This window comes from Schistocerca gregaria, chromosome 1 (genome assembly GCF_023897955.1).
Source record: "Schistocerca gregaria isolate iqSchGreg1 chromosome 1, iqSchGreg1.2, whole genome shotgun sequence".
NCBI lineage: Eukaryota > Metazoa > Arthropoda > Insecta > Orthoptera > Acrididae > Schistocerca > Schistocerca gregaria.
In genome coordinates, this window is record NC_064920.1 from 1208022088 (window position 1) to 1208044945 (window position 22858).

At 44.6% G+C, this 22858-nt stretch overlaps 1 protein-coding gene across 2 annotated transcripts in view; it reads left to right on the forward strand.

Moving 5' to 3' along the window:
- Positions 1-3207: 3207 nt before the first annotated feature.
- The window catches only part of LOC126317779 (macrophage mannose receptor 1-like), a 116459-nt gene continuing 96808 nt past the window's right edge, over positions 3208-22858 (forward strand). For both annotated transcript variants that reach the window (XM_049993204.1, XM_049993205.1), the window contains exon 1: positions 3208-3347. In XM_049993204.1, the coding sequence (XP_049849161.1) occupies positions 3216-3347 (132 nt within the window). In that variant the 5' untranslated portion in view covers positions 3208-3215. The remainder of the gene's footprint in view (positions 3348-22858) is intronic.

Genomic DNA, 22858 nt, shown 5'->3' on the forward strand with positions numbered 1-22858 from the left:
TGTTGATGATGCAAGTATAGTAATCACTCCGAACAAACAAGAAATAGCTGAGGAAATTGAAAATAATGTCTTTTAGAAAATTATTAAGTGGGTCTCTGCAAATAGACCCTCATTAAATTTTGATAAAACCCAATATATACCTTTCTGTACACTAAATGGCACAACACCGTTAATAGATACGAAGTGTAAACAGAAGTCTGTAGCTAAGACAGAATATTTCAAATTATGGGTGTGTGCATTGAAGAGAGATTGAACTGGATGTGCTGAAACGTTAGAGTTCAGCTTCTTACGCTGTTAGGGTCATAAACATTTAAGTAAATTAGTTTACCATGCCTATTTTGAGTCACTGCTTTAGTATGTCATAATGTTCTGAGGTAATTCATCATTAAGGAAGAGAGTATTCATTACAGACAAGCATGTAATAAGAATAATAGCTGAAGCCGAGCCAAGATCACCTTGCAGACATTTATTTAAGAAACTAAGGATATTCCCAGTAGCTTGGCAATATATAAACTCGCTTACGAAATTTCTTATTAATAACCCATCCCATTTCAAAAGCAGTAGAAATTTGCATAGCTTCAACAGTAGGAAGAAGGCTGGTCGTCACTACTTTGGATTAAATATAACTTTGGCACAGAAAGGGGTGAATTATGCTGCCACAGAAATCTTTGGTCACTTATCAAATAGCATCAAAAGTGTGATAGACAGGTAACTGACATTTAAAACCAAATTAATCTATGGAACAAGTATTAATCTAATCTAATCTAATCAAAATCGAAGTGTTGAGTGAGGTTGACAAGGGATTCCGAACTCATTCTGTATTTATAGATTTCCAGAAGATTTTTGACACTAACTCACAAGCAGCTTGTAATCAGATTGGGTGCTTGTGGAATATCTGCTCAGATATGCGACTGCATTTGTGATTTACTGTCAGAGAAGTTACAATAATTGATGGAAAGTCCTCAAGTAAAGCAGAAGTGATTTCTGGCGTTTCGCAAGATAGTGTTAGCGCCCTCTGTTGTTCATTACCTACTTCATGTGATCAAAACTATCCGGGCACCTCTAAAAACATACGTTTTTTATGTTATGTTCGTTGTGCTGTCAGCTACTGCAAAGTACTCCATATCAGCGACCTCAGCAGTCATTAGACGTCATGAGAGAGCAGAATCGGGCGCTGTGCGGAACTCACGGACTTCGAACGTGGTTTGGTGATTGGGTGTCACTTGTGTCATACGCCTGTACGCGACATTTCCACAATCCTAAACATCCCTTGGTCCACTGTATCTGATGTGATACTGAAGTGGAAACGTGAAGGGACACCTACAGCACAAAAACTTACTGGCCGACCTCGTCTGTTTGCCTGACAGAGACCTCCGATAGTTGAAGAGGGTCGTAATGTGTAATGGCAGACACCTATGCAGACTATGACACGGGAATTCCAAACTGCATCAGGATCCACTGCAAGTACTATCGCAATTAGGCGGGAGGGGAGAAAACTTGGATTTCACGGTCGAGCGGCTGCTCATAAGCCACACAACACGTCCGTAAATGGCAAACGAGGCCTCGCTTAGTGTTAAGGAGCGTAAACATTGGACTATTGAACAGTGGAGAAACGTTGTGTGGAGTTACGAATCTCGGTACACAATGTGGCGATCCGATGGCAGGGTGTGGGTATGGCGAATGCCCAGTGAACGTCATCTGCCAGCGTGTGTAGTGCCAACAGTAAAATTCGGAGGCGGTGGTGTTATGGTGTGGTAGTGTTTTTCATGGAGAGGGCTTGTACCCTTTGTTGTTTTGCGTGGCACTATCACAGCACAGGCCTACATTGATGTTCAAAGCACCTTCTTGCTTCCCACTGTTGAAGAGCAATTGGGGGATGGCGATTGTCTCTTTCAAGACGATGGAGCACCTGTTCATAATTCACAGCCAGTGGAAGAGTCGTTACACGACAATAACATCCCTGTAATGGACTGGCACGCACCCGAATCCTATAGAACAACTTTGGGATGTCTTGAAACGGCGACTTCGTTCCAGGCTTCACCGAACGACATCGATACCTCTCCTCAGTGAAGCCCTCCGTGAAGAATGGTCTACCATTTCACAAGAAACCTTCCAGCACCTTATTGAACGTATGCCTGCGAGAGTGGAAGATGTTATGGCTAAGGAGGATCCCACACCATATTGAATTCCAGCATTACCGATGGAGGGCGCCACGAACTTGTACGTCATTTTCAGCCAGGTGTCCGGATAGTTTCGATCACATAGTGTATATAAGCGATTTAGGAGACAATCTGAGGAGCAGTGTTAGGTTGTTTGCAGACGATGCTGTCGTTTATCGTCTAGTTAAGCCATCAGATGATCAAAACCTACTGTAAAACGACTTAGATATCTGTATAGTGCAAAAATTGGCAATTGATCCTAAATAATGAAAAGTGTGAGTTCATCTAGATGAGTGCTAAAAGAAATCCGCTAAACTTAGCTTACTTGATAACTCAGTCTAATATAAAGGCCGTAAATTCAACTAAATACCTAGGAATTACAGGCACGAATGACTTAGATAAAAAAGAACACTTAGAATATGTTGTGGGGAAGGCGAACCAATAACTGTGTTTTATTGGCAGATCACTACAGAGACTGTGTATGTTACATTTGTCCATTCTTATTTGGAGTACTGCTGGGCAGTGTGGGATACTTACCAGTTAGTGTTAACGGAGAACATCGATGAAGTTGAAAGACGGGCAGCACGTTTTGTATTATGGAAGGAAATTTCAGTCACTAACTTTCTCCTCCGAACGCGAAAATATTTTGTTGTGCCGACCGACATGTGGAAGAATGATCAAAATTAAAAAAAAAAAGAAGAGAAATGAGAGATCGCATGGAAAAAATTAAAGTGTCAGTTTTTCCCGCGCGCTGTTCGAGAGTGTGATAACACAGAATTATTGTAAAGGTAGTTCGATGAACCATCTGTCGTACACTTAAGTGTCATTTGCAGAATAGCGATGTAGACGTAGGTGAGAAAACGAAAAACTGACTCGTCTTACACAATGTTTCACGCTACGGCATACTGTGGGACGCGAAATTCTACGCTGTGACGTCACAAAACTCGCCCCGTGTGGCGACAGCTGTGACGCAGCAGCTGGTGTGGTGCGCTGCCAGGCGCCGCTATAAGAGACGGGGCTCTGCGCGGCGGCGGCAGCCGCAGCTGCAGTTCCCCCATGGCCCGCCTCCTGCTGCTGGCGCTGGCCGCAGCCGCTCTGCCAGCCGGCCGGGGCGCGCTGCGCTACTGCGACTGCACGTTCCAGGGCAACAGGCACTCCGTCGCCAAGGAGATCTGCTCTCTGACGCCGGTAAGCCCGCTGCGCTTAGCGAAGGTACCTACGTCTGCGTCCGTACAGGCGCGGTTCGTAGTTAAAGGCTTTGCGGTGGAACCACACCACAATATACGAGGTGGTTATAATTAAACTTTCAAACCACTGTAGCAATAACGCCACTGGCCAGAATGACGTCAAATTCCAACGGAATATTGTCAGAGAAGGGGGAAAACGTATGGCAGAAGAAAAATAAATAGCTACAAAATGTAGCTGTTGTGATGACCGCAACCCACGGGAAAAATAATAATCAAAAAATCTGAACTGTGAAGTCATCGAAAATTCTAGTTGGAAAACCAACGCTTCGTTATACTTCAATTGGTCACGATCCCACTTCGTTTATGAACTGAAAAGTCTAATATTCGCGAGAAACTGCTCTGAAACTAACCTGAACCGACAAAATTGTGTATATATCTCTGAAACTTCAAAGACATCTAAGACAATACTGAAAGGAATTAGAAAAAGTGACAAAATTTCGTGAATCACGCACAATATTGTTAATAATTGAACGAACACTGTGGGGGGGGGGGGGGGGGGGGGGGGCTGGTTCACCATACATCTACCCACTTTTGAGTACAACCAGAGTCTCTTAATACTACGACTCCTAGCAATACCATATCAAAAACTTTTATTACTGGGTAAACAGTCCCTACCTGATTTGACAGCTGACATTTATAATTCACGCTCACGTCAGGAAATGCACCAATACGGGAATAGCAGCTTTTACGTTATTGGTCAGAACGCAAGCAATTATGGCGGTCGCCGGAATTTTCGCGCGACGCCATATTTCGCGACAAAATACTCTCATTAGTCACTGTCATATATCTAGTTTCATAACAACACATAAAACTAAATAAAATAATTACAATAATTTTGACATGCAAGGAGAATTAGTTCTAATGAGAGGAAGAAGTTTATATTTACTGGTGTTTCAACAATGACTACCAGGCAACTTTTAATTCACTAATTGTAATTTTATTTTCGTTATCAGAAAGCAAACACAATTTAAACAAAGAATTTATTTGAATAGAGTCTGTAATCCTTATACTTTTAATAGAGAAAGAATGTTTCTAGGTCAGGGGATAGCGTTCGGTGAAATCTTTTGAACGCAACGTTGGGCAGCACGATGTCGGCGGGTGCAGGACACAGGCAGTTCCGCTGGTTAATCTTCTCCGGCGAAACGCAAATAAAGTTCCGGCACAGCTGTATCATTAACCCCGTGGTGATTAACAAACCACAAGACGCCAGTATACGACCGTTGTTCACATGTCCTCGCTTTCAAAGTACATTACATAGACATCGTTCGTTTTGACACTTTATGCACTATCCGTGACGCTATCGTCCATAATTACACAGTTCGTCACATTCTATAGTCTTAGCCACAAATACACAATTCATAGAATTGTTCTTGTGTGTGAAGCACACCGTAAACAATGTCCACTCTCTTCTCGCATTTCAAACTTCGACAACGTCACTGAAAGTCATTTATATTGCACAGTTAATTAAAGTATTCACTTCCACAGCTTGATAGAATGTGATAGACAACAATTCCACCACCCAAAACCAATACCAGCAAAGTTCATTCGCATAGAAGCACTGTTCTTGTCGGCCACAACAAAGTATTGTTAGCGGCACTTTCACAGACCGGTTTATTTGCTCTTAAAGTTCGCTGGCGATGGTATTACATTCCGCAGTGGTAAAGAGAAATAACAATTTGATAGTTCGGTATTACTGTCCATACAATTACGTATGCTTTTCATACAAAACAGTGCTATTTTTCCGCGCACGCTTCACAGACAGACCATCCACCATCCCCTCTACTACACAACAAACTTTCGACTATCGATATCACTATCGCTATCCCCTGTCTATAGGTGTTATGTCGTTATCGTAAATTACATACATCTTTATAAATTTATTGACTGCATTTTTCACAATTAATAATATTCCAAAAGAGAACTTTACAAACTTTACCACAAGTACAAAGCAAGAAACATATTTATCCATTGGCAAACAAATAATCACAATTACATCTTTACATTTAAAAACCACAGTAGAATGTTACATAATCACAATTAGAAATGCCCATATGAACAAAAGAAAAAGAATAGAAATCTAAAGAAAATTACGAAAAAAAATTTATATGCGTATTTAGCAATGCCTTCACACTGTAAGTATAATAAATTAATAGTGGTCGACTACAGGTGACAAATGAAACATACAACGGTGTCTAAAGTGTACGTTTGTCGTTAAACAAACTACTACTCAGTCTGCAAGGGTGTACTGGTGCGATACTGTTAGTTACGTAGGCCAATTCACGGCAAGGTCTTATCACATCGCATGGTAAAATCCGTTTTTAATTGTTCTGAGCCCAAAAGCAACATAAAAACATAACACACATCGGTTTTAATTGTCCAGAGGCCAAGAAGCGAATGAAAAGCATCAGTCAAAACCAAATCGGATTGTTAATTTCCGTGTGACTGGCGCAAAACATGTTCAGTATGCTGTCCACCGTTTTCTGCAACAACTTGAAATCGAGAAACAGCATGTTCCACAACAGCTCGAAGCGTTTCCGGGGTCAAATACAGAATGTGTTGCGTAATGCGTGCCTTCAGTGCAGCTAAGTCTGCAATCGGAACACTGAACACAACATCTTTCAGGTAGCCCCACAACCAGAAGTTCGAAGGATTAAGATCAGGTGGTCGGGACAGCCAAGCTGCAGGGAAATGGCGGCTGATAATTCTAGCATTTCCGAAACGGCCATTCATTGGCTGCTTAACTGGATTTGCAATGTGAGGAGGTGCGCTGCCTTGCATAAAAATGATCCCATACACACATCCGCGCTGCTGGAGACCTGGAATGACGTGGTTGCGCGAAAGACATAGCGCTTACCTGTGACGGTACAATTTGGGGAATGGCAGGAATTATGGACCATTTAGGAAAAATGTAAATTACAAAATATATTTGTAGCTCAACTCAGTTATGGGCGAAAAAACTCATAGTTTCAACTTCTTTCCTCTAAGTAATAAAAATACATTTAACAATATTTGAAGAGAACACAACACAAAATGTAGTGAGAATTAAACTTGCATTTTGGACATTTTAAAAATTGGCGGGAAGTATGGGCCACGCTAATATGATTATAAATGAAAGACACTGTTTTGAATAAAAGTTTTATTGTTTAATGCTGTACACAATGTATAATACATTATAGCTCGTTCACCCTACGATTTGCCAGCCGGTGTGGCCATGCAATTCTAGGCTCTACAGTCTGGAACCGCGCGGTCGCTACGGTCGCAGGTTCGAATCCTGCCTCGGGCATGGATGTGTGTGCTGTCCTTAGGTTAGTTAGGTTTAAGTATTTCTACGTTCTAGGGGACTGATGACCTAAGATGTTGAGTCCCATAGTGCTCAGAGCCATTTGAACCGTCACCCTATGATTTATTTAGCTTAGAGAGATCATAAAAGTGAAAAAGTAAGTTGTGAATGTTCACACAGAGCTCATGTGCCCAGCCTTCACTCTTGTTGCACTGAATCCGGTTTTCCTCATAGCTTTCTCCACACGCAATGCATTTTACATCCATATATGTCAAAAGCTTCCACAGTGCAAAAAATTTAGAAACTAAAAAATTTTGTGTAGAGCAACATATGGAAGCATGTGCCACTGAACTTAAACTAAAGGATGGCACTTTCATAATTGTAACAGTGTATAGGTCCCCCTCAGGGAATTTCCAGCTATTTCTGGAAAACTTGGATGCTTTGTTGTGCTATCTGTCAGACAGGGGGAAGCAAATTATCATTTGTGGGGATTTCAATGTTGATTCCCTGAAAGAGTGTAATAGGAAGAATGACCTTTTAGTATTACTCAGTTCTTTCAATTTGAGCTCCGTCATTGATTTTCCTACTCGGATAACAAAGAACAGCAGTACATTGATAGATAACTTTTTTATAGACCAAGATAAGTTTAAGGACATAAATGCTTATCCTGTTGAGAATGGTCTTTCAGATCATAGTGCACAGCTTGTTACAGTACATGACATAGCTCCATGCAGTATAATAAATCAGACTTTCAAAGCAGTGCGTTCAATTAACAATATAAATATTGCAAACTTTAGGGAAAGCCTACAGCAGCTAGACTGGGATGAAGTGTATAAGGAACCCGATGCAAACTTGAAATATAACTTATTTCACAATACATTTTTAAGGGTATTTGAAAATTGTTTTCCCAAGAAAATAGTTAAACATAATTCCAAGAAAACATATAAAAAACCTTGGCTAACTAAAGGAATAAGAATATCTTGCAACCGCAAAAGAGAACTGTATCTAACAGCAAGATGGAGTACTGACCCCGAAATTGTTCAATATTATAAAAACTATTGTGCGGTACTAAGAAAAGTTATTAAAAAGTCCAGAAGCATGTGTATCATGTCTGAGATCAGTAACTCTGATAATAAAATTAAAGCAATTTGGAATATTATTGAAAGGGAAACAGGGCAACCAAGAGCACAGGAAGACTTTAGTGCAATAAAATTGAATGACAAGTGCACTAACAAACAATCAGAAATTGAAAATATTTTGAATAATCATTTTTTAAATGTTGTGGAGAAAATAGGATCTAGATCTTCACTAGAAGAGGCAAGGCTATTAATAGAAGAGGCCATACCTGCACAGTTTGAAACAGCTGTAATTCCACCAACCTCTCCCTCTGAAATCAGTAAAATAATAAACTCACTGAAAAGTAAAAGCTCTTACGGAATTGATGGCATTTCCAGCAAAGTACTTAAAGCTTGTTCCCCACAGATAAGTAGAATTCTCAGCCACGTATGTAATAGCTCTTTGGAGCAGGGTGTTTTCCCTGATAGACTGAAATATGCCATTGTAAAACCATTGCATAAAAAGGGGGATGTGTCGGATGTCAACAACTACCGCCCAATCTCTCTTCTGACAGCTCTATCAAAAATTTTTGAGAAAGTAATGTATTCAAGAGTAGCCTCCCATATTTGTAAAAATAAAGTACTAACAAAATGTCAGTTTGGTTTTCAGAAAGGCTTTTCAACAGAAAATGCTATATATGCTTTCACTGATCAAATATTAAATGCTCTGAATAACCGGACATCACCCATTGGTATTTTTTGTGATCTCTCAAAGGCCTTTGATTGTGTAAATCATGGAATTCTTTTAGATAAGCTAAATCATTATGGTTTGAGTGGGGCAGTGCACAAATGGTTTAATTCATACTTAACTGGAAGAATGCAGAAAGTTGAAATAAGTGGTTCGTGTAATGTTAAAACAGCTGATTCCTCAAACTGGGGTGCTATCAAGCACGGGGTCCCACAGGGTTCGGTCTTAGGTCCTTTACTGTTCTTGATATACATTAATGACTTACCATTCCACATTGATGAAGATGCAAAGTTAGTTCTTTTTGCTGATGATACAAGTATAGTAATAACATCCAAAAACCAAGAACTAAGTGATGTAATTGTAAATGATGTTTTTCACAAAATTATTAAGTGGTTCTCAGCAAACGGACTCTCTTTAAATTTTGATAAAACACAGTATATACAGTTCCGTACAGTAAATGGCACAACTCCAGTAATAAATATAGAATTTGAACAGAAGTCTGTAGCTAAGGTAGAATTTTCAAAATTTTTAGGTGTGTCCATTGATGAGAGGTTAAACTGGAAGCAACACATTGATGGTCTGCTGAAACGTCTGAGTTCAGCTACGTATGCTATTAGGGTTATTGCAAATTTTGGTGATAAGAATCTCAGTAAATTAGCTTACTATGCCTACTTTCATTCACTGCTTTCGTATGGCATCATATTCTGGGGTAATTCATCGTTGAGTAGAAAAGTATTCATTGCACAAAAACGTGTAATCAGAATAATTGCTGGAGCCCACCCACGGTCATCCTGCAGACATCTATTTAAGGATCTAGGGATCCTCACAGTAACCTCACAGTATATATATTCCCTTATGAAATTTGTTGATAATAATCCAACCCAATTCAAAAGTAATAGCAGTGTGCATACCTATAACACCAGGAGAAAGGATGATCTTCACTATGCAGGGTTAAATCTGACTTTGGCACAGAAAGGGGTAAATTATGCTGCCACAAAAGTCTTTGGGCACCTACCAAACAGCATCAAAAGCCTGACAGATAGCCAACTAACATTTAAAAATAAATTAAAAGAATTTCTAGATGACAACTCCTTCTACTCATTGGCTGAATTTTTAGATATAAAGTAAGAAAAAAAAAAAAACTTAATCATTAGTGTCATGCAATATTTTGTGTAATGTAATTTCTTGTACAGACATCTTTTATTAACCTGACACGTTCCACATCATTACGAAGTGTCGTATTCATGATCTATGGAACAAGTATTAATCTAATCTAATCTAATCTAATCTAATCTAATCTAATCTATAACGTCTTGAGAAGTCCTTGGTGTAGGACTGTCATTAAGAAAAATTTTGATTTGTTCGTTTTTCTCCTTCTTATTTATCATCGTTTGTTCTTGTCTTGAAAATTTCATTTGTCTCTCTTTATGTTGTGCTTTTTCCTTTTGCTCTAGCCCATACTAGCCGACTCACGCTGATATGAAAACACGGTAGTACGCGAAACATTGTTAAAGCAAACGAAATGCAATTGTCACTGACGTATATTAATAGATTAAACTAAACAACAGCTACAGTTTCATAAGCACATTCTTACTTGTAATGATGCAAAGTGATGTTAAATAGTATTCGAGACAACAACTTGTAGAAGCACAAACAAACAATAATCACTCGCAGACGATACGACACAGGTAATCAAACAAACTCTGTGCACATGGCGAAATGGCGCTGGCGGCAAAGATTAAACTGTGTACCGTGTTGCTCCCTAGTAGCGAATAGCTGAAATAGCAACTCGACCGCAGTACCCGCTGGCCGTTCCCTAACAGCACCGGAAACACTCGTCTCTCGGGAAACATATAGTCCCATGATAAATGAGGCCGTAAACCCGCACCACACAGTGACCTTTTCAGGATGAAGTGGCGCTGGTTGATTTGCGTGAGGATTTTCCGTTGCGCATATTCGACAATTCTGGGTACTGACATATCCTGTCAGATGGAAGTGCGCTTCGTCTATCCACAAGATCTTCCACGTCAAAACATTGACCACTTCCATACGAGCAAGAAATTCTGAAGCAAATGTCGCTCTTGCTGGCAGGTCAACAGGGAGCAACTCTTGCTCATGGGTAATTTTGAATGGATAGCAAAGAAGTATGTTTTGTAGGATTTTACGCACCGTGCTCATGTGGGTGTGTCCAATGTTCGGGCAATTCTCTGTGCACTACACGTTTGCACACCACCACTTGTCTCCTCCTGCCACTGCTTCCACTGGCGTGAAATCAATCCGTTTCCTCCCTCTACCAGGTTGCACACCAAAAGAACCCGTCTTTTCGAATTTCCGAATTATTTTTTTTCAGACCCACCGCAATCATCTGCCCAATGCGTTTTTTTCAAACCCTGCAGAGTGAGATGCGCACAGTCATCGTTCTTGTTATACAGCTTCACAAGCAGAGAGCGACCCTGTATTCAGACAGTCATGGCGAAAGGAGGACAAGCCGTGCAGAGAGCGATCCTGCATTCAGGCAGTCATTCCGAAAGGAGGACAAGCCGTGCAGAGAGCGACCCTGCATTCAGTCATGGCGAAAGGAGGACAAGCCGTGCAGAGAGCGACCCTGCATTCAGACAGTCATGGCGAAAGGAGGGCAAGCCATGCAGAGAGCGATCCTGCATTCAGGCAGTCATGGCGAAAGGAGGACAAGCCGTGCAGAGAGCGATCCAGCCTTCAGGCAGTCATGGCTAAAGGAGGACAAGCCGTGCAGAGAGCGATCCTGTATTCAGACAGTCATGGCGAAAGGAGGACAAGCCGTGCAGAGGGCGATCCTGCATTCGGACAGTCATGGCGAAAGGAGGACAAGCCGTGCAGAGAGCGATCCTGCATTAAGGCAGTCATGCCGAAAGGAGGACAAGCCGTGCAGAGAGCGACCCTGCATTAAGACAGTCATGGAGAAAGGAGGACAAGCCGTGCAGAGGGCGATCCTGCATTCAGACAGTCATGGCGAAAGGAGGACAAGCCGTGCAGAGAGCGACCCTGCATTAAGACAGTCATGGAGAAAGGAGGACAAGCCATGCAGAGAGCGACCATGCATTCAGGCAGTCATGGCGAAAGGAGGACAAGCCGTGCAGAGAGCGATCCTGCATTCAGACAGTCATGGCGAAAGGAGAACAAGCCGTGCAGCGAGCGACCCTGCATTCAGACAGTCATGGCGAAAGGAGGACAAGCCGTGCAGAGAGTGATCCTGCATTCAGGCAGTCATGGCGAAAGGAGGACAAGCCATGCACAGAGCGACCCTGCATTCAGACAGTCATGGCGAAAGGAGGACAAGCCGTGCAGAGAGCGACCCTGCATTCAGACAGTCATGGCGAAAGGAGGACAAGCCGTGCAGAGGCCGATCCTGCATTCAGACAGTCATGGCGAAAGGAGGACAAGCCGTGCAGAGAGCGACCCTGCATTAAGACAGTCATGGAGAAAGGAGGACAAGCCATGCAGAGAGCGATCCTGCATTCAGGCAGTCATGGCGAAAGGAGGACAAGCCGTGCAGCGAGCGACCCTGCATTCAGACAGTCATGGCGAAAGGAGGACAAGCCGTGCAGAGAGCGATCCTGCATTCAGGCAGTCATGGCGAAAGGAGGACAAGCCGTGCGGAGAGCGATCCTGCATTCAGACAGTCATGGCGAAAGGAGAACAAGCCGTGCAGCGAGCGACCCTGCATTCAGACAGTCATGGCGAAAGGAGGACAAGCCGTGCAGAGGGCGATCCTGCATTCAGACAGTCATAGCGAAAGGAGGACAAGCCGTGCAGAGGCCGATCCTGCATTCAGAGAGTCATGGCGAAAGGGGGACAAGCCGTGTAGAGAGCGATCCTGCATTCAGGCAGTCATGGCGAAAGGAGGACAAGCCGTGCAGAGAGCGATCCTGCATTCAGACAGTCATGGCGAAAGGAGGACAAGCCGTGCAGAGGGCGATCCTGCATTCAGAGAGTCATGGCGAAAGGGGGACAAGCCGTGCAGAGAGCGACCCTGCATTCAGACAGTCATGGCGAAAGGAGGACAAGCCTTGCATTGAGCGATCCTGCATTCAGGCAGTCATGGCGAAAGGAGGACAAGCCATGCAGAGAGCGACCCTGCATTCAGACAGTCATGGCGAAAGGAGGACAAGCCGCGCAGAGAGCGACCCTGCATTCAGACAGTCATGGCGAAAGGAGGACAAGCCGTGCAGAGAGCGATCCTGCATTAAGACAGTCATGGAGAAAGGAGGACAAGCCGTGCAGAAGGCGATCCCCATTCAGACAGTCATGGCGAAAGGAGGACAAGCCGTGCAGAGAGCGACCCTGCATTAAGACAGTCATGGCGAAAGGAGGACAAGCCATGCAGAGAGCGATCCTGCATTCAGACAGTCATGGCGAAAGGAGAACAAGCCGTGCAGCGAGCGACCCTGCATTCAGACAGTCATGGCGAAAGGAGGACAAGCCGTGCAGAGGGCGATCCTGCATTCAGACAGTCATAGCGAAAGGAGGACAAGCCGTGCAGCGAGCGATCCTGCATTCAGGCAGTCATGGCGAAAGGAGGACAAGCCATGCAGAGAGCGACCCTGCATTCAGACAGTCATGGCGAAAGGAGGACAAGCCGTGCAGAGAGCGACCCTGCATTCAGACAGTCATGGCGAAAGGAGGACAAGCCGTGCAGAGGGCGATCCTGCATTCAGACAGTCATGGCGAAAGGAGGACAAGCCGTGCAGAGAGCGACCCTGCATTAAGACAGTCATGGAGAAAGGAGGACAAGCCATGCAGAGAGCGACCCTGCATTCAGGCAGTCATGGCGAAAGGAGGACAAGCCGTGCAGAGAGCAATCCTGCATTCAGACAGTCATGGCGAAAGGAGAACAAGCCGTGCAGCGACCGACCCTGCATTCAGACAGTCATGGCGAAAGGAGGATAAGCCGTGCAGAGAGCGATCCTGCATTCAGACAGTCATGGCGAAAGGAGGACAAGCCGTGCAGAGAGCGACCCTGCATTCAGGCAGTCATGGCGAAAGGAGGACAAGCCGTGCAGAGAGCGATCCTGCATTCAGACAGTCATGGCGAAAGGAGGACAAGCCGTGCAGAGGCCGATCCTGCATTCAGAGAGTCATGGCGAAAGGGGGACAAGCCGTGCAGAGAGCGATCCTGCATTCAGGCAGTCATGGCGAAAGGAGGACAAGCCGTGCAGAGAGCGATCCTGCATTCAGACAGTCATGGCGAAAGGAGGACAAGCCGTGCAGAGGGCGATCCTGCATTCAGAGAGTCATGGCGAAAGGGGGACAAGCCGTGCAGAGAGCGACCCTGCATTCAGACAGTCATGGCGAAAGGAGGACAAGCCTTGCATTGAGCGATCCTGCATTCAGGCAGTCATGGCGAAAGGAGGACAAGCCATGCAGAGAGCGACCCTGCATTCAGACAGTCATGGCGAAAGGAGGACAAGCCGTGCAGAGAGCGACCCTGCATTCAGACAGTCATGGCGAAAGGAGGACAAGCCGTGCAGAGAGCGACCCTGCATTAAGACAGTCATGGAGAAAGGAGGACAAGCCATGCAGAGAGCGACCCTGCATTCAGGCAGTCATGGCGAAAGGAGGACAAGCCGTGCAGAGAGCGACCCTGCATTCAGACAGTCATGGCGAAAGGAGGACAAGCCGTGCACCCGGCGTATTTATACCAACTTCAATGGGTCGTGCGCGTGATAGGTGTATTTATGTATTCTAACACATACAGCGTCGCCGCCTGGTCTTAGCGCTTTGTTATGGTTCGCGCGGCTCCCCACGTCTGAGGTGCGAGTCCTTCCCTGGACATGAATGTGTGTGTTGTCCATAGCGTAAGTTAGTTTTACTTAGATTAATTAGTGTGTAAGCTTAGGGACCGATGGCCTCAGCAGTTTGGTCCCATAGGAACTTACCATAAATTTAAAAAAAACCATATAGCGCCATCTGTTGATCAAATTTAGCATTACTTTCCTTCTTCTGCGATACGTTGTTCCCCTTCTGCGATAATATTCCGTTGCAATTTGAAGTCATTCTGACCAGTGGTGTTATTTCTACAGCGTTTTGAAAGTTTAACTTTTATTCTATTCTCCCTGTACATTAAAATTAATTTCTCGATAAGGTACTACAGACTTTAAATTATTAAAACGCATTTCGCGTATCCACCACACGGTTTTAAATAACGCCGGTCAACGTTTCTGGAACTGCAGATACGTGATATCAAGCGACGTTTTACGGACAGGTAGAAGCTAGGATTAAAGCTGCGACTTGAAATGTCGCTTAGCTCTATATGGCAGAGGTATGGGGCGTGATGTCCTAGGAGTACAGGTGTTGTGGGCGTCCCGAAGGCTCTGGTATTTCAGCCTAAGCGTTTTCTACCAACCTGCAAACAATTTTCAGGTTCTACTTCTTACATCAAAAGGCAATGAACAAAGCTGCCGAAATCCCTGTGTCTGTAGATCTCTATTACGCTTTGGTATGTCATTAATCGACGTTAAGTATTATTGTTTTGATAGTGTTTCAGAGTGTTTTTGTGTTTCTGCCGTTGGCTGCTCTATACTTCGGTACAATAAGTTTGCAGATGTCTCGCCAGAGTGTACTAGAGTACGGTAAGCGTCAGCACCTAGTTTCATGAATGATTAGAGGGAAAAGCGCGCGAAATATGCCCTGTTACTTTAGTTTCCTTACTCGCTGACTACGGCAACGTGTGTTATAAGCAAGAATCCTGTTGCTAGTATGTATTTGAGTTTTACTTACCTACTAATAGCAGCAGCATACCACGAGTTCGAAAACAACGCAATATGAATTCTATGTGCGGTTTATCAGGTAATAATTTGGAACATACGGTTAAGATGAAAATGAAGGAACCTGCTGCGTACGGACCCGATGTGAACATGAATCAAGAACAAAAGCGGTGTAAATCCGAGCAAGGCACATACGCAATTTTGACAGAACGATGTCCAATACAGCTGAGTGGCTGTGTGCACTATATCACATAAAATGCTTTTTTTTTGTAATACACAAGCATAAATAGGATGAAAATTACCGTGGCGGTTACCACGGGTTGGTCACGTCAACTCCATAGGTCTTTCCAAAAAAATAGCATTTTTCTCGCCGTTATATCGACACCAAAATGGCAATACCAAGTGCTGCAATTTTTATTTTATGTTATATTTCTTTTCGAGATTCCGATAAACATTTGAAGTTGTTCTTTTGAAATTGTAGTGGCTTAGTTCGTTGATTTGGGGAAGGAAGTCGGCCCTTTCAAAGCAACATCCTAGCATTTGCCTGAAGTGATTTAGGGAAATCACAGAAAACCTGAATGAGGATGACGGGACGCCGGTTCGAACTGTCGTCCTCCCGAGTCCAAGCCCTGTGTGCCAACTACTGCGCTACCTTGCTAGGTGACTCTGAGCACTATACGACTTAACATCTGAGGTCATCGGTCCCCTAGAACTTAGAACTACTTAAACCTGACTAACCTAACGACATCACACACATCCAAGCCCGAGGTAGGATTCGAACCTGCGACCGTAGCGGTCTCGCGATTCCAGACTGAAGTGCCTAGAACCGCTCGGCCACAACGGCCGGCACATCGCTGGGTTTGAAATTGTAGTAGAATATAATTATACTTTCACTGTCTGATGGAGTCTTACTATTTTTGAGCTTTCATCACGTCCAGTCTTTCTCTCTGACCGTGTGAATCAAGTATAGATGGCACTAAGAAGAAGTCTGATTGCACTGGGGGCGGCGGTGTGAATGGAATAACAAGATATATGATGTAAAGGAATTGCACCTCAGTTGCGTTAAATGACAATTTTAACGCAACTAGTGTGCTATTTCTTCACATCGGCATTATTCAAAAACAGTTGGTGAAACTGATGGACAAAAACCTAAATGACAAGATTGGCTTTTGCGGTGGGCAGAGATATGTGAGGGGAAACGCTGACGTAATCGACGCTCGACACTACCAACAGACACCGCAACGCCTTAACTTCACTACGCAGTTTTGACACCACAACTGCTAGGTCGCTGGGTTTGCAGAGATAAAAAGAACAGGGGAGTCGACATGAAGCGTTCCAGGCAAATTCGGTATTTGACGAACCGAACGACGGATCCATCGAATACCTTTTACTGTTCCATTTTATCTGCAACTACCATTATTAACAAAGTGGTCATCGCCAAGTCTGACCGTGCATCGCTTTTCGTTACAGTTCTTGCTCTAAGAGGGATAAGCAGGCTGCTAACTCGTTGATGCACGGAGTATCTGATAAGAAATACACACATCTGACACTGGCAGCATATTTACAATGTGCAGCTCAGATTTTTTTTGACCAGTACGTTAATATTTTTTTGTCGATGTATCGATAATTTTTTTCAACGTATCAAGTATTTTTAAATATCGATATGTTGGATTCCCGATATTTTAAAAGTATAGAAAGGAAAGGGAAGTAGTGACTGAGAGGGGAATTAGACAGGGTTTTAGCCTATCCCAGAAGCAATAAATGAAAGCAAAGAAGAATTTGGAGTAGGAATTAGGGTTCAGGGGGAAGAACTAAAATCTCTGAGGTTTTCCGATAACATTGGAATTTTGTCAGGGACGGCAAATAACTTGGAAGAACGGAATGAACAATGTCTTGAAAGGAGAACATGGCCGTGCGGTTCTAGGCGCTTCAGTCTGGAACCGTGTGACCGCTACGGTCGCAGGTTCGAATCCTGCCTCTGGCATGGATGTGTATGATGTCTTTAGGTTAGTTAGGTTTAAATAGTTCTAAGTTCTAGGGGACTGATGACCTCACAAGTTAAGTCCCATAGTGCTTAGTGCCATTTGAACCATTTTTGAACTGCAACGTGAATAGCGGTAAACAAAAATGTTCTTCGTTTTCTCCCAACTTAACGGATTTGAAATGTGCTCAGTATGGGTTGTGATCATCTCTGACAGCATTACAGGCCTAAAAACGACCGGGCATGCTATGAATGATGTAATCACTCTCATCTTGAGGCAATAACGCACATCCTTCCTGCAGAGCTACTTGCAGTCTTGCAGAGTGGTTAGTGGATTCTGACGTCATGCAAGCCGTCTCCCCAGTGCATCCCAGACATGCTCTATAGGATTCAAATGGAGCAGGCCACGCCATGCGTGCAATATCTTCCGCTTCCGAGAAAACATTAACCACCTGTGCTCTATGAAGTCGGGCATTATCGCCACGAATACCAAGTCTGGACCCACGGCACCTCGCAACAACTGCAAATGAGGTCCCAAGATCTCGTCACAATATCTGACAGCAGTTAAACCTTGCCGATTCACCGGCACAATTGCATGAAAAGAGGATCGTCTGCCCACAGCATTAGGGATCCCCCTCAATATCGGTCTCTTTCCCCAGTGTTTGTGTCCACGCTCCCTCGAGATGCGAATAGATCGAGAATCGGGACTCGTATGTGAAAACAACATTGGTCCACTGTTCGACCGCCCAGGTGACATGCTGATGACTCCATTCTAGACTTTCCCTCCTGTAAAGACGCGTCACGCAGTAGGTCTCTGACAGTAAAGGTCACACTGCCGAAGGCTTCTGCACACGGTTTGCCCTCGATACGACACGCCCAGTGGGTGCTGCGAGCTCACGCGACTGTTGCCGTGCAGCGCTGAGGCGGCGCAGTCGTGCCATTGTAGCCAAATAACGGTCCTCTCTTCTGAGGTCACACGTCCTGCCCTGGTCTTTGGGAAACATTTTCGGTCTCTGTAAACAGTCGCCACAGCCGAGAAACAACAGAAGGATTCACTTAAAGCCACTGCATCCCAACAGTTTGCGACTGTCCTGAGTCCTTCCTTTCAACGGCCTTCCACCATAGAGAGTATGGTAGGCCTGTGTCATGCTGCACCGTCCGTGACTGTGTACACCGCACTTGTGGATGTGAGGCTATCCGGCAAACACTATCCCGACTTATAGGTGTCGTGACGTCATCGTTGGCATGCTTGTCCGTTAACCAGAATGCTACCTCCCGTCCACAACTCGATCGTACGGACATCTGGTCGAGTTTGAATGATTATATCATGAATGAGACGCAGGATTGGGAAATAGCGGTTTGTTGCCTTAATTTGGGACACCAGTGCATTGTATTCATAGGCTATCATGACTTTTTCTTTTGTGAAGTGCATAATTTTAGATTTTTGAACGTCTAAAGCAAGCTGCCAATCATTGCACCAGTTTGAAATCTTATGGAGGTCCGATTGCATATTTGTACAGCTTCTTTCAGACGGTATTCCGTTGCAGATAAGTGCATCATCTGCGAAAAGTCTGCGGTTACTATTAACATTGTCTGTAAGATCCTTAATATACAACACGAACATAAAGCGCCCCAAAACACTTCCCTAGGGTACAGTAGAAGTTACTTCTACATCTGCCGATGACTGTCCATCCAAGATGAAATGCTGCTTCGTCCCTCCCAATACATCCTCAGTCGACTCATACATTTCGTCTGACACCCCACATAATCGTACTTCTTGTAACAACCGTAGGCCTCGCACTGAGTCAACCAATGATATAACACTAATGAATTCTCTGATCTTTTCCAAATACAAAGATCGACTGAGACTACGTGATCTCTTTCCAGGCGATTCTTTCAGAAGTACAGACTTTTATTCATCAGAACCTAAATTGACCAATAATAAAAGTTCGCTGTGACGTATAGATAACATAAGGCACTTTTATTTATTTAACACGATCAGATTAGGGTCTTTAGGTTTCCTTTACGTTGTTCCAGTGCTTCACTCATTGAGTATTATGTGGGGCATGGTTAACTCTCCGTCTGAACAGGCATTGCAAGGCCCAGCGGTACCGACCGGCCGCCGTGTCAGCCTCAGCCCACAGGCGTCACTGATGCTGATATGCAGGGACATGTGGTCAGCACACCGCTCTCCCGGCCGTATGTCAGTTTACGAGACCGAAGCCGCTGCTCCTCAGTCAAGTTGTTCCTCAGTTTGCCTCACAAAGGCTTGAGTGCACCCCGCTTGCCGACAGCGCTCGGCAGACCGGATGTCACCCCTAAGAGTGCTAACCCAGCCCGACAGCGCTTAACTTCGGTGATCTGACGGGAACCGCCGTTACCACTGCTGCAAAACCCTTGGCAGATCATGGTTACCTAAGAAAAATGAGAATTTTAATACATACAAAAGTAATAAACTAGTATTAATAAAACTCAAAATGACACAGTAAATGAATACAAGGGTTGCATACAAGTACGGAAACACAGCGAGAAATACATGTTTGACCATAAATGGAGATGCTAGCCAAGTCTGGAGGTTGCGATTTTCTCTTCGATCACGAGCGGTACCTGCCCAATGTCCTCAATAGGTTGCAACTGTCAGTCGTGATCACAACACTGTCCTGTGTGGCTGTCAGTTCATTATGTTGCTGCTGAGCGAATTGGAACGTGGGAAATACGTTGAGCTCGTAAGGTGGATGCTTCCGCAATCAAGGTAGCCGACGTGTTTGGTGTTCCAAGAGGCACCGTATTGAAGGCGTATACACTGTTTAGCGAAAAACATCATTCACTAAGTCACAAAGTGGAAGAAAGTGGATGCTGAGTGGTCGTTGAAGAAGACAGCGACCGAAAGTAACGGGAAGACAGCTGAAAAAAGTCACTGGGGCACTCGCGAACCCTGACAACACCAAAACAACACAAAGTGAGCTCCAGAAGCAAAGAATTGCAGTGCGAGACGGCTTTCCGAAACCTCACACCAGGCACGCAAATGCCCGAGACAGGAAAACGTGGTGCCGAAGCCGTAAAACATGGAGTGTGGAGCAGTGAAAGAAAGTCATTTGGTAGGGTGAGTCTAGCTGCCACCGTTTCCATCTTATTTTTGTCCCGAGAGTGAAACACGGCGGGGGTCGGTGATACTTTGGACAGCGACATCGTGGTATTCCACGAGTCTTGCCGTTACTCCGCATTAGTGCCAAGGGTCGTGTGACCACGTTGGCAGATCACGTGGATCCGATGACACAATGTTTGTTCCCCTATGGCAGTGTTTTTCAGCCTTTCTGAATACGCGACCCCTTTCCAAGCAAAAATATTCTGGCGCCCCCCAGAATTATGATAAAAGTATGTCAGCGATTTCAAAGGCAAAGTATTTAATTTTCTTTCTATTCATATTATACTGATCGAGAAATCAAGTGCAATGTGAAAAGAGGTCTCCGCGCCCTGCAGACAGGTATATAATTATATTGTTTGCCGCGGTAGAAGCATGGGGGTGAGAAGGGGTCAGTCTCTCGCTGTCGGTCACTACAATCAGCTGTCCGAGTCGCTAGTAGGTACGGACCTCTGAGCGAGTATAAAATGGACAAGTTTCTTTGCGACTGTGACCCCTTGAGCAAGGACTTGCGACTCACCACGGGGGTCGCGACCCACAGGCTGGGAAACACTGGAGAGTGATGCTGCGTTCCCAGGCGACGGGGCCGCTGCTCACACGGCTCGCACCGGCCAGGCGGGACTCGTTTGGTGAGCACGAGGGTGAGCTGCCGCACCTGCCCTGGTCGCCAGTCTCCTCATCTCGTATTACCTACCCTTTGTGGTCGTCCGCAGCTCGTGGTCTCGCGGTAGCGTTCTCGCTTCCCGACCACGGGGTCGGGGATTTTCATCTGCCCCTAGGCGACTGGGTGTTGTTGCGTCGTCTTCATCGTCACAATTGTTCCCCATTACGGACGGAGGAAGGCAACGGTAAACCCCCTCCACCAGGACCTCGGCTGGTACGGCGGTGCGGGTCTCCCGCATCGTCCCCCTACTCTCTGCCACGGAGTAAGGGACTTCGTCACCACCCTTTGTGGCCTGCAATGGAGAGAAAGGTGCGTGCTGCTCGCTGTCCACCTCCATCACCGTTACCTAAACTTGCGGCAGTTTTGCAGGACTAAAAGCATGAGATTCCAATCCGAGGCGGCTGGAAGTTGTTTTGAATGCCAACGGTTTTCCTCCCGCGTTTTAGGCATGATAATTTGTCGTGTTTTCGCTGTTTCCACCTCCTGTAGTGCTGGACCAAGCACTAATGACATCATTGCTAGCGGCACTACTTTTACTGTTGCTGCTGCTGCCACTAGTAATAAAAATAATAATGCCAATAATAGTGCATCTGCTAAGAATACTGCGAAATGGGTAAAATTTGCTGAAAAACAATGCAGTAATATGGTCACAAGTTCGTGCAGGGACAAAGGTAGATGTTATTGTTGCTTGACTAGACACATCAATAACTGTTTTATTAGCTGGAGGTGTTATTTTAGTTGTCAGATAAAACGTAGGATCTCATTCCTCAATCGGATACGTGGTGCTGAATACGACTTCAAGAAAGTGATATCGTCATTGTTTGAGATAGTAAGAGTTTGTCTCTTATGGGAACGAACTTGTTCTATGCCGTCGTGACACGAGAGTTAATGACGAGGAAAGGTATGACGGCTAATGTACGTTGATAAGACAGTAGCAGAGCCAGACGTATGGCAATCTCTGCGCTTGTCTGCACGTAGCCTGCATAGTCACATGTAAGATGATGCAGTATGATTAAAAGAGTCGAGCATCACACAAAACAGCGTATCGAACCCGGGCACCTATTACTAGTTCTATGCGCCGCAAAACTTAACCGACAGGAAGAAGATGCTGTGATATGCAAATGATTAGCTTCTCAGAGCATTCGCAAAGGTTGGCGCCGGTGGCGACACCTACAACATACTGACACGAGGAAAGTTTCCAGCCGATTTCTCATACACAAACAGCAGTTGACTGGTGAAACGCTGTTGTGATGCCTCGTGTACGGAGGAGAAATGCGTACCATCACGTTTTCAACTTTGATAAAGGTCGTATTGTAGCCTATCGCGATTGCCGTTTATCGTATCGCGACATTGCTGCTCGCGTTGGTTGAGATCCAACGACTGTTAGCAGAATATGGAATCGGTGGGTTCAGGAGGGTAATACGCTGTGCTGGATCCCAACGGCCTCTTATCACTAGCAGTCGAGATGACAGGCATCTTATCCGCATGGTTGTAAAGGATCGTGCAAGATACTTAAAGCTTGTTCCCCACAGATAAGTAGGATTCTCAGCCACGTATGTAATACCTCTTTGGAGGACGGTGTTTTCGCCGATAGACTGAAATATGCCATTGTAAAACCATTGCATAAAAGGGGCATATGTCGGATGTCAACAACTATCGCCCAATCTCTCTTCTGGCAGCTCTATCAAAAATTTTTGAGAAAGTAATGTATTCAAGAGTAGCCTCCAATATATGTAAAGATAAAGTACTAACAAAATGTCAGTTTGGTTTTCAGAAAGGCTTTTCAACAGAAAATGCTATATACGCTTTCACTGATCAAATATTAAATGCTCTGAATAA